The following is a 14,483-nucleotide window of genomic DNA, read 5'->3' as shown; positions in this document are numbered from 1 at the left end:
AGGGCAGGTTCTGCCGGATCCTGGGATTGAACCAGGGACCTGCAAATCTTCAGTCCGAGGCTCTCCCAACTGAGCTATTTCTGCTATAAAAATGAAAGCGCTCAGGCGTTTCCAGAGAGCAAAATGTGGGCATTTGTAAAAAAAAAAATGTATAAATTAAAATTCGACCAAAATTTAAATTTTGCCCCAAACTTGCAGGAAATTTTTCAGAATTTTGTAAATATTCCCCCATTTGCCCCATGTTGGGTTCATGTTAATGTGTATTTAAAGACATTTAAATGAGGGGAAAAAAATTGGTTTGAAAGAAAAATGTCAAATTAAAAAAATTGCAACCCCCCTTCAGTACCTCCACAGACCCCCTGAGACCTCTGCTTTAGATTCTTACTCTTTTTTGTCAAAGCATAATTACAATTCAGAACGTTAAATCAAGTTAAATTATAATTTCTTAAAGGCCGAGCATTAAAATGACTTTAGTTACATGAGACTAAAAGATGACAAGCAGACTACAAACTGCTGGACTGACTTTATATTGATCAGCAAAACAATGAATCAGCCAATTCCATGTATAAAATGTTCCCACAATTTAATTCATTTTTGAAATAAACCAACATAATCAACCTACTGCAGACTCACTGTGTAGATTTTGTTGCATCTCTAACTGGTAAATCAGTAACTGGTGCCATTTTTCCAAAGCTGACACTTGAGCCTCAGCCTGTTTTCCCACAAATCATTTTTGGCTCTGTTAAAATTCTCAACCTAAAGAACATATATAGAAATAGCCAGTTATTTTAGGATCGTCATAACTTAACACTCCATCTGACCAACCAGAGGGGGAGTTTCAGCTTAAAGACGACCTCTGCACTCAGAGAGGCTTTCTCCACTTTCTGGCCAAACTGGGTGTCATCCCTCCTCCAGCCGGGTGAGGGGGTCAATGAGTGGGTTGGGGAGGCACTGAAAGCCTTCGGCGGCCTCCTCCTCTTCCTTACAGCGTTTAAAAACGGTTGGTGGATTGTGAGCTGGTGGGATTTAATCATCATCGTCGTCAGATATTAGCGGTGGGTCAACATCGGCGGAGACAGGAAACATTTTCTTCCCTCTCCTCTGCACGTGATCCTCATTCCTCTTCTCCAACGCCACAATCTGAGGGAGGGAATGAGAAACGTAAGCTTAGGCACAAGAAGCAGCAGAGGTGCAATGAATAATATAAACACTGAATCGGTGAAAACCTGTGCAATACCTCAGCAATGAACTCCCCCTCCTCTCCACTCACGCTGATGTTCAGTTCGGTCACGGCATTAAACAGATCGTACACGTTCATCGCCTCGCTCACACCTCTCTTTTGGAAGAACTGAGACACACACACGAACACACACAATATGAGAATGTGAATTTATGACGTATAAAAGTAGGAAGGTGACGTTCTTACACAAAGGTGCAATTACCGTGGAAACATTCCTGCAGTCTCTGAAGAGGAACTCCAGGGCGTGAGGGTGAGTGGGCTCAATAGACTGACTGACATCTATCAACCACACCTGCAACAACAACAACAATGTTTCAAAGAACAGTACGGGGAGGTGAGAGTGTGTGAATAAGGAAATGAAGCGAAGGGAAGGAAGCTCAGGTGCTGAAACATGGAAAAGAAAAAATATGAAAATAAGCCAAGAGGGGGAGGCGGAGCAGAAGTTTCAAACAGCTGAAGAATGAAAGGAGGAGAAAAGACGAGGGTAGAAAAGTGTCAGAGGAGGAAGAAGAAAGAAAAATCCATTGACAAGAGAAACAGAAGGAATAACAGACAAAGTGGAAGAATTCACAGATAAGAGGTAGAATGGTAAGAGGAAGAAAGTTACCTTGTCATCATGCCACAGCATGTTGTACTCACTGAGGTCAGCATGAACCAGATTACACTGCTGATACAACTGCTGCATCATCTGCACACACACACAAGGAGACAATATGAGACCAACCCAGACTCATGATGCAGCTCTACACACGTGTGCTGAGTGTCTCCTCACATGTAGAGCCTGATAATAGGCCCTCTTCATGTCCTCTGAGCCCAGCTTCACGTCCTTCAGTTTAGGAGCGGGGACGTGATCTTTGCCAATGAACGACATCACCAGGATGTGCTTCTTCAACAGCACCGCCTCTGGACAGGGAATCTCTGCTTTCTTCATCCTGCAGACACACACACACGCATGTCTTTTTACTGAAAATGGACAGCTGAGAGCAGAGGTGGACTCCAGTCATCAGCGGCCCTGGTACCTGTTCAGGTTGTGCATCTCCTTCTCGGCCCACAGCCTGATGATCTTGCGTGGGTTCAGTTTGCTGAAGCGATCGATGAAGCGATAGTCGTCTTTGATGTAGCGATCTCTGTTCTTAAACTCGTTGAGCGTCGTCTTGAACACCTTCAGCACCACCTCCTCTGGAACAGGCTGCTCCTCCAGGCTGAAAACACACACAGACTTTTTTGATTCAAAAGCTACGATCTGAACTTAAAAAAAAATAATGAAATCCTGCTCATCTCTCATCTGAAACCTAAATATAAATACAGATCAGATTTTTCCATAAGCAGCAACAGGGAGATTTGGAGGAGACCTGGAGTAAGATGGAGCAGATTGATCTTCCTTCACCTGTCTGTCCACTTACCTCCCTCCGTTAGCGTGGAAGACCACAGACTCTTTCCCGGTGCTGATGCAGCCGTTGATGCTTTCAAGCACACCGGCGTTCACCATCTTATACATGAGCAGACGAGTGCGAGGATCAACTGCTTGCTCCTAAAGGGGAAATAGAAAAGTGAATGATTAAGATACTGAGAGATGGAAAACTGTGTGTGTGTGAGTGAGTGCGTGCGCCTACAGCAGTGGAGTGCTCCTTCTTCTCGTGCAGCCTGGCGCTGCGTCTCTGCTCACTGTAGCAGTGCTGCTTCAGGGCGTTAAAGACCTGATTGGACAGCTTCAGATCCATGCCCAGCCCGTCACCAACATGGACCTCAGGAGCAAACTGGGGGAGATTCAATATAAAACCATTCATTTATTGAAAAAAGAAAATCACAAAACCAACCTAAAATCTATGGAATCCTCATGTACGTACGTTATCCATGCGTGCAGTGTTCTTGCGTCCACAGGTCACCTCATCGTGCTTGGTGGTGATGTTCTTGCCCTTCCCAGTGAAACCCTTTCTGGGTGTGGTCTGAGGCTTATCTGGTGTCACACACACACACACACACAACCCTTCAAAGTCTGCGTCATGACTGACCCTGTGGCCAGTGATGTAACCGCTCACATCTATCTGGGGCTATGAAAATCCTTCTGTTCTACTACGAGTCACAGTTACCGGCTTTATAGGGGTCGTGTCTGGTGTCCTGCCAGTCCACCTCGTCTTCTGAGCTGTCTGTGTCTTCATAAGGATGGACCATGCGGTAGTTCTCAAAGGAGATGGACACTGGATAGAAAAAATATCACTTTAATCTCCACCGTGCATTGATTCTTGTAATCAACCATAAAAACCAGACTCTCCACGTTTTGCTTATACACATTTTAAAAATACATTTCATGTGTATTTCCAGCAATGTACAACACTTGGTGGTATGGGGGTGGTAATATGACTGGTATTGGCAGCTACCTTTGCTGTCTCCATTGAACTTCCTCTCCTCACGACGGAGCTGGTCATCAAACTCACGGTCATACTGATTCTGCAGCATCTGGGCTAGCATCAGGTCGCTGGTGGTCTCTGTAGCCTCATCAAGCAACACATCTGCAGCAGGACTGAGGACAGACGGACAGATGAAGCCCAACAAGAAGAAAACAAAGAAGTTGGGAGACAGTGTTTTCACATTATTAGGGATTCAGAGGAATAGCTTCAACAGTCTCTTAACAGCTTCATCAAGACAAGAATTTTAGAGCTCCAACTCTTTATTTTACCAAGATATGGGCATTTGAAAAAAAACAAACAATTTGGTCCATGTATACACTGCCGTTTTGGGAAATTGGACCAAAATTAAATTTGCCCCAAACTTACGGAATATGATCCTCTGTCATGTAGATGCTGTGTTGGAAATTTTAGAGGTCTTACTTAGTGAGTTCAGGGAAGGTGTGGTCCTCCTCGTCCAGCTGTTTGGCCAGCTGCTCGCTCATCACATCGGCCAGGGAGCAGGACGGCGCAGCCGGAGCCACCGCTGCCCAAGGGCTCTAAACACACACACACACACACACACACACACTTTACATATCAAAACCCAACATTGGTGTCTCAAACTGGTTAACAGCTGCAGGTGATGAAGGGCAGTCCACTGATGGCTTTATTGATTCAATTAAATGGGTCAATGCAGAGTTAATGAGGCAAGAGGCTCGGCTCAAAGTCCACATGACAACACCACCTCTGTCCACTGTTGAGAAGGCTTAAGTGTCGAATAATCTACACAAAATGCTGGATTTTGGACACTGGTTCATTACAAACTCCCTCATCAGACCCCTGCATGTTACAGGACGCAGAAAGGCCCTAAATAGCACTGAGACTAAGCCCTCAGTGGACACTACTGAGGGATCTGAGCCTCTGTGGATCTAAATAGCAGTAAGAAACAGCTGTAAGAGACCAGGATGGTAGAGGACAGAGGCCGTCTAGCACATAGGACAGAGGGACAGGCTAGGGACACCTGTCACTCACCTTTGTACATGAAAGGTATTAGGCAACATTGTATTGTAACTTATTTTGCATCCGTTTAAATGTGATGGTAGCTGGGTTAGAGATGGAAATAACTGAATCTTACACCAAGTTACTTAAAGTATTGTTAAGTACAGAATATTGAACATAAACATCCTGAATATTAAGACCTTAATCTGGGAATAAGCACTATAATGCGAATTCATCAAGTAAAGCAGTTTGAGTGTAAACGCTAAATCCTGTTCAGTCACAAATGGAACAATGGACGCAGCAGCAACTCTTCCAAAGAACACGTGACACATGAAGCCACCAACAAACAAATGACCCAGAGACAAGTTCAGACATGTTCAGAGTGGAGAGCCACGCCCACTTATCCTCTAACATGGCTCATATACAAGTACGTGACTAAATTTAGTTTTAGTAAAGACTCATTTAGTCAAGATTATTTGTGAATAATTTACTGTTCATAAAAAAATATTTAAAAAAATGTTATGTTCTTTGGGACTTTTCTTTATCGAAGTTTACTAAATAAGAGTAGGCACAGTTTACTCTTTCTATGGGAGAGCGGACAAGTAAATTATGTTAAAAATAAATCCGATTACAAGTAACTATTAATAAACACGGTTTCAGAGGGTAATTAGAGCACACAACACGAATAGTGACATTATGGTTATCGAAGTAGTTTCTTTATGTGTAAGCAGAATGTGACATTTACACCCGGTGACCAACAGCTGCCCTGCTAATCAGCCAGCTAACTATAGCCTAGCTCTGACACCAAATCGTATCTGAAACGAATAGTTAACCTCTGTCAACACAATAAGCTGGCTAACTAACTGAGATAGACTAAAACAGATAAAACATTTACCTTTGGTGTTTGTGTCGTAACTTCTGTTTGATCCATCTTCGTTAAACGAGTGTTTCCTTAGAGGCAGAATGTTGGCTAGCTGTTGGTTAGCACGCAAGGATTCAGCGACAAATACGTCCGGGGAATGTGATAAATAACCGTACCGCGACGTGACACGTACAAGTAACGACGATATAAATCTCAATAAATACAATATGATAAATAACAAAGAAGTATCTAATAATTTAACGAGTGTAAACAGGCAGTGAAATGTTCACAACACTGAGATAAAGACAGTCAGTCTGAGCTGAAATGCGTCACAGGAAAAGGCGTTTCCGGTTTATATAGTGTGCCTTCAAAATAAAATACGTCATTGTGTATTTTAAATTACTGGACCATATCACCAAAATCTGCTGCAATAATGAGTTTCTTTAGCTTTTCCAAACGTTTCTATTGATCTATATATCTATTTTAATATTTGTAATAATAAATTCACACATTCATTTTTTATATTTTGTAAATTCCATACCGGACTATTGAGGACACACAAGTCACAATTGTCCCCTGAAATGTGAATGTTTTGCTGAAACTAACCTTAAATAAAATCCATATGAATGCGTATCCTCGTACAAACCAGTTTCGACGACCAACCTACAATCTCATTCAAGATTGACGCGTGAATGCGCATGATCGCCAGCTTCTGTTACACAGCAGGAGCGTGCAGGTCTAATAAAACACACAGAATAAGATCGAAAACCTGCTATTGTATATTTCAAAATAAAAAACGCCCGTATCTGCATTCTTCAGAAATAGAAAAACGTCCAGAATTATGCAAAACAGAACAAACGCAAGTAAAATGCACGATGGCGTAGCCATGTTTTGATTTAGAATTGTGGCTTACTTTTCCCGTTTCCAGGGAAAGCAGTGCACATTTCTAAATGTGACCTTTATTTTGAAAACAGTAGCCGGAGGTTGACCTGTTTTTATGGAATAAAAACGCTTTTCGAGCCTCCTGACGTCTGTCCAGATCACAAAGTAACGCATTCCTGTCAGACCCCGCATTGTCCGCACACCTTATACTGTCCACCAGGATTAACAGGGACAATATCCAAATATTTCTGCAACGCTAAGGGACATTCATTCTATTTTCGGTTTTCTTTTTTTCTTTCTTATTTTTCGGGATACCTTCTTGTCCGCTGGAAACCGATGGCCACCACCGTTCCCAGCATCAGCACCACCAACGGAGGGCCGGCGGGCCAGCCAGGACGGCCGGGAATCAACCATCACACATAGCGGGTCGCTTCAGTGTGAGTACCCCTATTCATTTTGTCACGTAGAATATTCCAGAACCGCTTTATAGAAAGGGAGGGAGGGGTGGGGGGGCAAAATGTCTTCTCTTTGGAAGGTGCTCTTTAATTGCTGCATCCTTGTGGGATGCATGGTACGCTTCAGGATAGGTACATACACATGCAAACGCAAAATTAGAGTCGCTTTGATAATCTACGCCAATAACTTTGGAGAAAAATGTACATTTAAGTTCGCAAAATGTCATCTACATTTGAACAGATTTCTCTTTAATGAGAAATATTTACAGAATAAAATTGCATGATACCTCTATCTATTTAATGTAAATGTGTCAGAACTCGTGTGTTATATGTGTATGTTGTCTCAGCTGAGACAGATTGGAGGACATCTGACACATTTATGTGGATGGCAGATGGGGAGAGGGTGGATGGGTCAGGGTGGGGTGGGGTGGGGTTAGGATGGGAGGTCAGGGGGTTATCTGATTTTACATACAAACACCTACGTAAATGAAAATAAGTGCAATTAGAGTTCTGAATTTTGGGAGTCTACAGATTGCCTTCTTGATTGCTTTTCCAGCTCAGGTCTCAGGCTGCTCGGGTGGGATAATGACACAGTGCAGAAGGCATCAAATGGGTTATAAAGTACAGCTTTATGCTGTTGCCACTACCACTCAAAGAACGAAAGCCAGCTAATAGTTCTTATTATTATTGCTATATTATTTGTAGTAGTAGTAGTCGTAGTAGTAATAGTAGTAGTCTTGTGCACAATTCTATAAAAAAAGTAGCAGTAGCTGAATTGTGTTACTAGTATTCATTATATTATTTGTAGTAATAGTAGTAGTAGTAGCAACAGAGGTAGTAGTTTAGTACTTATATTTAATTTACATTGTCATTATGTCGGAAATGTTGCTGATCTAAATTAATTATTTCTTTCCCCTATAGGCTATCAAGGACCGCACTTGACACATTTGCCTTCACTGACTTTTGACCTTTCTATGACACAAATCTGAGGGGTTGTGACCCCAGTGCAGAACAATCGGACTTATAGTCAACACTCCATTGCCATCAGCTGCCACCATGACAGAGCAGACAGTCAGATCCACAAAGTCCTGAGCCTGAATCCAAAATCTGCCAGCACGGATGCCACAACCGAGTTCAGGAAACACTGAATGGGAAGAAAATTAGGACAAAAAGCATGTGAACACTCCCTCTGTTCATCTGCTTGTTCCCTTAACCCAATTTTCCTCCATTTTGAGGCACAAAACATGAATGCTTTTTGAAGAAGAATCAAACCCACCATGTTCTCCTCCACATGACCTGGAACAGAGTCAGTGAGAATCTTTGATTCCCATGAAAACGAAAACGGATTTCCTCACGTCCAAAGAAGGCACTTCACCAACCTACACCAACCCTGTGACGAATGTCGAAACCTGCAACCATGATTGTCTGTTACTGATTCTATATCTTTCAAAACAGTAAAACTGATTGTTGTTTCCATATCAATGGAATGTGGAATGAATTAATCAATGTGAAAATTTAAATCAAAGACATCACAGACAGCATATACGATTGTGTAGTCAGAACCACCAAGCCCCAAAAGCATCAATCCATTGAGTGATACAGGTCATCGTAGGAGCCCAGTTTGGACCTTATCGTCTAAAAGCTGAAGGCAGACGACCTGAACCACACAAACAAAACGCTGAGATGACGCACCTCCATGCTGGCCTGAGCTCGGAGACAACGGAAAAGGCTCGGTTAGAGCTGAATGAAAACCCAGACACTCTGCACCAGGACATCCAACAGGTACACCTCTGAGTCCCGGCTGTGTCCTTTGTCCCATCGCCAACCTCAGCAAATCCCTTTGCAATTAAGTCAGATTTTAATTTTCCATCAAGGTGCGGGATATGATCGTCACGCGACCGGACATCGGTTTCCTGCGGACTGACGATGACTTCATCCTTCGCTTCCTGAGAGCCAGGAAGTTCGACCAGGCGGAAACATTCAGACTGCTGGCCCAGTACTTCCAGTTCAGACAGCAGAACCTTGACATGTTCCAGAGCTTCAAGGTACGAAGGGTGCACACGGGGAGTCACAGGGGGCACTTGGGCTGACAAAAGGGGCCCTTTGGCAAATGTGGGTCAAACAGGCTGACCAATCAGGAACAGTTGTTGGGTCAAAGGGAAATTTGGGGTCCACCAGGGCAACCAGACAGTCAACCAGCTGGACAATCAGATTGATCAGAGAGGTATTTGGTGAGGTAATGACTCATCTGCACTTTTTCAAGTTTGGTGTGTGTGTCTGTGTGTGTGTCAGGTGGATGACCCTGGTATTAAGCGGGCATTGATGGATGGCTTCCCGGGTGTACTCGAGACTCCTGACCAACATGGCCGAAAAATCCTCATCCTGTTTGCCTCCAACTGGGACCAGAGCAGGTGGGACACGCACACACACACAGAGACACACACTCACATCTCTATTGACTGAAAACACAAAGAGGCTAATGAGTTGTTACTGTACTTAGTCTAAAAATAGAGAAAAACACTTTCTTTCTGGCTGTCTCACACACACACACACACTTGCACACACAGATTCTATTCTGTTGTGTTGTAGTTAAGATTTAGAGTGTGAAGGCCTGTTACGCTTAGTTTAATTATTGATTAGCCACTGAATGCTGACTAGCTAATGAGACACAACCACAAACATTTCCTCCCTGATTAATTCTCCCTTTGCCCTTTGTGGCGGCTCACTCCTCTTTAACACCTTCCTCTTCGCTCTTCACCCTCCTTTCACTCCTGCTCCTCCCTCTCTCCATCAGGAACTCCTTCACAGATATCCTGCGGGCGATCCTCCTCTCTCTGGAGGTGCTGATAGAGAATCCGGAGCTCCAGATCAACGGCTTCATCCTCATCATTGACTGGAGCAACTTTTCCTTCAAACAGGCTTCTAAGCTGACCCCCAACATTCTCAAACTAGCTATAGAGGGCCTCCAGGTAAATATACTCTAACCCACAAACCTGAACACTGCTCCCATAGGATCAATGTTTAACTGCAACAATACTACACTGCTCAAAAACATTAAGGGAACACTTCATCAGCAGAGTATAACACCAAGTCAGTTACACTTGCACAGTTGCAAGAAGGTTTGTAGGTTACCGTCCACTCATAGCATCACTTTGATCAGGTCAGGATATCAGGAATCAGAGTAATGATGCTGACACGATGAAAGGTTATATGAAATGTTTGTGTTAAACCTTTCTGTGTACAGTGTGTATTTCACTCCTCTGCTCCTCTTTAGGATAGCTTTCCTGCCCGGTTTGGAGGAATTCATTTTGTGAACCAGCCCTGGTATATCCATGCCATGTACACCATCATCAAACCCTTCCTTAAAGACAAGACCAGGAAGAGGGTGAGTACAGCACTCTACACGTCCTCTCCTCTCCTCTCCAACCTCTTCACCGTCTCCATTCTGTCTCCCCTCAGATTTTCCTTCATGGCAACAACTTGAACTCACTCCACCAGCTCATCCAGCCTGAGTGTCTGCCGTCTGAGTTCGGCGGGACTCTGCCACCGTACGACATGGGCATATGGGCCCGGATGCTGCTGGGACCCGACTACAGCGATGAGACTGAGTACACGCTGACTTACGATGCTCTGCATGTCAAGGAGAACTGTGGAGGAGGGGACAAGGAGGTGATGAAGAGGTGAGTCCTTTGTCAAGGCCAATGAAAGAATGATGAGATCGACAACTACTGTTACTTCTTTCTTTTTTTTTGAACTATATGTTTTTATTAAAGCAAACATTTTACATGACATTCGCATACAATTCTAGGATATTTTGGAGATCATTTTTTATACAGAAAGAGGGAGAAAAGGAAAGAGTTAAAGGAAGGTTGTATTATTATTACTAACATTAAACTTTATATGCAGACCCTGAGGTAAAATAGGCAATATGAGGTACAAGTAGATTGCAATTGAAACAGCCTGAAGTGTGGGCGCAGAGTCCAGGATAGCATCAGTGATGTTGATGGGATGATCTCATAGGGTAAATACAGTTTTTACAGGATGATGTCAAACAGCAATGTAGGCTACTACAAATCGCATCATAGGCTTCGGCCAATACTAGTGTTACTTCTAATACTTCTACAGCTACTACTACCAATTTTGCTACTGCAAGTGTTACTGCTACTATTACTTATTCTACTTATTTTCTAATGACGTTTCTGATACTAATGCTTCTACACATACTATAACTTTGTGAGATCATGACTTAACATTGATGTTCTAATATACCAATACTGCTTGCTAAGTTTTATCACCACTGTTGCAACTGTTTGAACCACTACTATTTCTATGATTACTAATCTTACTTCTGGTAATAATGGTAATAGTAGTATTAATACTACTGGTACCTGGCAGATACTAGTACTCATATGTTAAGCACTACTAACACTGGTGTTACTAGCAGAGGTCTTTGTTTGGTCTTTCAGGTCTCAGTCAGCAGTGGAACCAGGAACACTCCGACAGACGGACAGAGAAACCAGCACACAGCCGCTACTGGCCCTGGACTGAACACACAGACATACACAAACACACACCAAATCCTTGGACAGAAGGGAAAAGGTTTGAGATGTTTGTGATGATGGGACAAATAAATGAAAATAGTTCCAATGTAGTAAGGAAAGAGGGAGGGAGGAAGGAAAAGTTAATAAAGGGTAACAAGTGAGGATGGAGTAAAGTAAGAAGGTAAGAAGAAGAAGTTACACACAATAGCTGTACACACATCTAACACTCTGTAGAGCTGTCACATACAATCAATTCCAATCACACACACGAGTGCACACATTTTCACTAACACACAGTCCACAACACACTTTGATGCACACGTCATATTTTTTTGCTCTCTCTCTATCTACACACTCTTGCACACACACTCCATCAGCTGTGGACTGCTGAACTGGGAAACTTTGGGAGATTTGAACATGTGTCCTTTTCTACAGTTGACCTGAAATCTGCCAATCAGACCGTGAGTGAACTTTATGAATGAGATAACACACAAACACACACACATGTAGAGTCTGTCTGTCTTGTCTCTGAACCTCCCTCCAGCCAGCAGTGTCTGTCCTGATGTCCACATGTATTATAGCAGCCTCAAATCCCAAATTGTGGGATTTGTTTCAGCCCAAAATTCATTCTAGGACCCCAAAATGCCAAATTGTCCTACAGTGACCCAAATATGTGATACAGCTTAATTTTAAATTATTTATGAATCATTTATAATTATGTATTTATTGTTTTTATTATTGAATATTTATCATATAGTTTATTAATATACTTTCAAACTTCATCCCAGCGCCTCAAAATTCTAAGATGTTTATTTGCTGTTCTTCAAAATTTTATTAGAATCCCCAATTTTGGTATAACACCCCCACTTTGTAAAAAAAGAAAAAAATGTTTTGCTATCGAGTTCTCAAATGCCAAACATTATTAAGTGGCTCCACAGTCATTTGCTGTAATCTCAAATTTCATTATTGTGATCAAAATTCCAAAATTTGTTAGTGCCACAAATGAAAATGTTTCAAATCAATTAGGATAGACAATAGACAATTAAGTGTTTGTTTTTAAATGTGGACTACAAGAATCAACTTCACTTTGTTTTATAAAGTCACAATAAGCAAAGTCCAATTTTCTGAAGCATATCAAAATAAAAGCACGAAAGAAAGTTTATGAATGTTCACATATGTAAAATGTTTTATCAGAGTGAAAGTGAAATATTTCTTTAAAAATGGATTTGAAAAGTATTTTACTTCAAAGTCAATGTGTCTGAATGCCAAACACTCACCTTTAACCTCCACAGCAGCACTGGAGGCAGAAAGATTGTTTTTACTACAGATAAGTTATTTGAAGATTGTATATTATCACTGTATTATTACACTGCACAAAAAGAGGAAATATACACTTGGCCTATCTTGTGTGTCAAATTATCTTCTCTTGGAATTTTGGATGAAATTGGAAAATCTCAGAAAAAGGACAATACAACTCAAGGTAAAGTTACCAACGTCCCCAGTGACCAGTAAGAAAGAAGCTGGTTGTGGAAGATAATTTCACTCAAAAAACATCTGGATGTAAAGCTGATGGATGACAAATGACTCACCAAGCTTGTACTTCAATTTTTATGCAGTGTATGTAAGTTATCATCAGGGCTACACCGAGCAGTGATCTGATTTCCACTTGACTATAATGTATTTCCTTTCAATGAATGTATAGAAATAAATATTTACACCAACATGAGTGTCGTATACAGACAGAAATTTTATTTGGAGAGAAAAAGACAGTTCACCCCCCAAAAAGTATCACAAAATAGAATATAGTCTATATTGACCTAAACCGTCATGGAGCGGAGCAGGACATAGTCGGACTAAGTGCGAGACACATTTTACAATTCACATCACAGATTTTACAGATATAAAATGAGATTCATGTGTGAAGGAAGCTTATAATATTTTTACATTTCACAAACACATTTTGAACATTGTTGCATTTGAAAATTTGAGACAGAAATCTGTTTCAAAGTGGAACTGTGACTCAAGTAGGACTCATGCAGCCTTTAAGGCCCAGATAACTTCATCTAGGAAGATTACATCATTAGTTTGGGCCTTGTGCTGGTCCCTTTGCTGTATAGAGACTTTGCAGCCTGTGGAGAGGGCAGAGAGTTTGCTGGACGCTGTAGTAGAAACCATTTTACTCCCACCAGGAGTTGAACCTGGTACTTCCATCTGGGGAGATGGACGTGTTACCACATGACACCATAGGAGTTTGAGAGGTTGCTACAGCGCCCTGCATTGGAGACATGACCGGCTGCAAGGACATGAGCTGTAGGCCTGGGCAGAGACGAGATGGAGCTGTGGGCCTGCTGGTTGGGGACCGCTGCACTAGAGAACAGGATGGACAGGATTAGAGGGCACAGAGCGCATACCCACACCAAGGCAGAGTAGATCTACAATTATGACACCAAATTTTCTATTTAACATTTTGACCCGTGACTATATATGAAGGGTTGATGGTCAAAAAGAAGTCTGTTTGACAATTACCACTTAACTAATGTAAAAATACATTTAAGTGTAAAACCAAAATAAGTTACTGCTGTGTCAGAGTTCTTGGAACTAATAAGGTTAACATGAACCTTACCTAGAGTCCAGCTGGTCGCTCTGGGAGCCCGGATCGAGGGAGGGTGGGTCACAGTTCTGTGGGTCTCACACACAATCACAAGTTTTGCAAAAATAAAATGCGATTCAAACTTATCGGAAGCCTTCTTAAAATGCATTTCTGAATTTAGAAATCTCATTTCCATCAAAATGGTGTGAGGCCATTGCTAGATTATGGGTAGGCCTTATGCAGCCTTAAAGGCCCAGATAACTCACTTTTAAACATCTAGGAAGATTTACATTACAGATCAATTGTTGGCTTGCTACTACAACAGCCGTCAATGCTAAAGATGAGCCTACCTGCTCTAAATGTTCAGACGCAAACATTTCGGTGCACAAATGAAGTGTTGCAATTTCAATGCTCATTAAAAAGTGCAACCGTAACCAATTAGACCAGAGCCCCGTTAGCCAGGACGTTTCCGGGTTTGAGTCCAGACACTTAACAGCCGTGCAGCAAAGCGACCCAGCATTATACAA

General features: G+C 42.1%; 2 protein-coding genes across 2 annotated transcripts; one reads left to right on the top strand and one right to left on the bottom strand.

Annotated features, from left to right (window-relative positions):
* Window positions 1-697: 697 nt before the first annotated feature.
* riok3 (RIO kinase 3 (yeast)) lies at window positions 698-5,820 on the bottom strand. Its single transcript, XM_076158285.1, has 13 exons — window positions 5,522-5,820; window positions 4,069-4,184; window positions 3,619-3,761; window positions 3,331-3,438; window positions 3,088-3,197; window positions 2,854-2,997; window positions 2,644-2,771; window positions 2,260-2,442; window positions 2,013-2,172; window positions 1,848-1,928; window positions 1,443-1,532; window positions 1,238-1,348; window positions 698-1,140 (listed from the first exon to the last, which is right to left on the bottom strand). The coding sequence occupies exons 1-13, from the start codon at window positions 5,555-5,557 to the stop codon at window positions 1,027-1,029; spliced, it is 1,524 nt and encodes a 507-aa protein (XP_076014400.1). The 5' UTR covers window positions 5,558-5,820; the 3' UTR covers window positions 698-1,026.
* A 699-nt stretch (window positions 5,821-6,519) lies between these two features.
* On the top strand, window positions 6,520-13,062 carry LOC143006874 (clavesin-1-like). The gene is made up of 8 exons (XM_076158210.1): window positions 6,520-6,807; window positions 7,747-8,607; window positions 8,700-8,870; window positions 9,118-9,236; window positions 9,620-9,794; window positions 10,100-10,210; window positions 10,285-10,505; window positions 11,292-13,062. Exons 2-8 carry the CDS (start codon window positions 8,509-8,511, stop codon window positions 11,371-11,373), a joined length of 978 nt encoding a protein of 325 aa, XP_076014325.1. The 5' UTR covers window positions 6,520-6,807; window positions 7,747-8,508; the 3' UTR covers window positions 11,374-13,062.
* The last annotated feature ends 1,421 nt before the right edge of the window (window positions 13,063-14,483 follow it).

Source organism: Genypterus blacodes, unplaced genomic scaffold (assembly GCF_046128005.1).
Source record: "Genypterus blacodes isolate CSIRO-AG114 ecotype Tasmania unplaced genomic scaffold, CSIRO-AGI_Gbla_v1 ptg000076l_1, whole genome shotgun sequence".
In the NCBI taxonomy this organism is placed as follows: Eukaryota; Metazoa; Chordata; class Actinopteri; order Ophidiiformes; family Ophidiidae; genus Genypterus; species Genypterus blacodes.
The sequence above is the reverse complement of the archived record's forward strand: the minus strand, read 5'-3'. Positions and strand labels throughout refer to the sequence as shown.

Bases quoted from the DNA above. Each gene is read 5' to 3' on its own strand.
- LOC143006874 (XM_076158210.1), top strand. From the start codon at position 8,509: ATGACGCACCTCCATGCTGGCCTGAGCTCGGAGACAACGGAAAAGGCT. The intron at 8,608-8,699 runs GTACACCTCTGA...TTTTCCATCAAG, and splicing joins TGCACCAGGACATCCAACAG to GTGCGGGATATGATCGTCAC. The intron at 9,795-10,099 runs GTAAATATACTC...GCTCCTCTTTAG, and splicing joins TAGCTATAGAGGGCCTCCAG to GATAGCTTTCCTGCCCGGTT.
- riok3 (XM_076158285.1), bottom strand. From the start codon at position 5,557: ATGGATCAAACAGAAGTTACGACACAAACACCAAAG. The intron at 2,998-3,087 runs GTACGTACATGA...AATCTCCCCCAG, and splicing joins ACACTGCACGCATGGATAAC to TTTGCTCCTGAGGTCCATGT. The intron at 2,443-2,643 runs GTAAGTGGACAG...GTGTGTTTTCAG, and splicing joins TTCCACGCTAACGGAGGGAG to CCTGGAGGAGCAGCCTGTTC.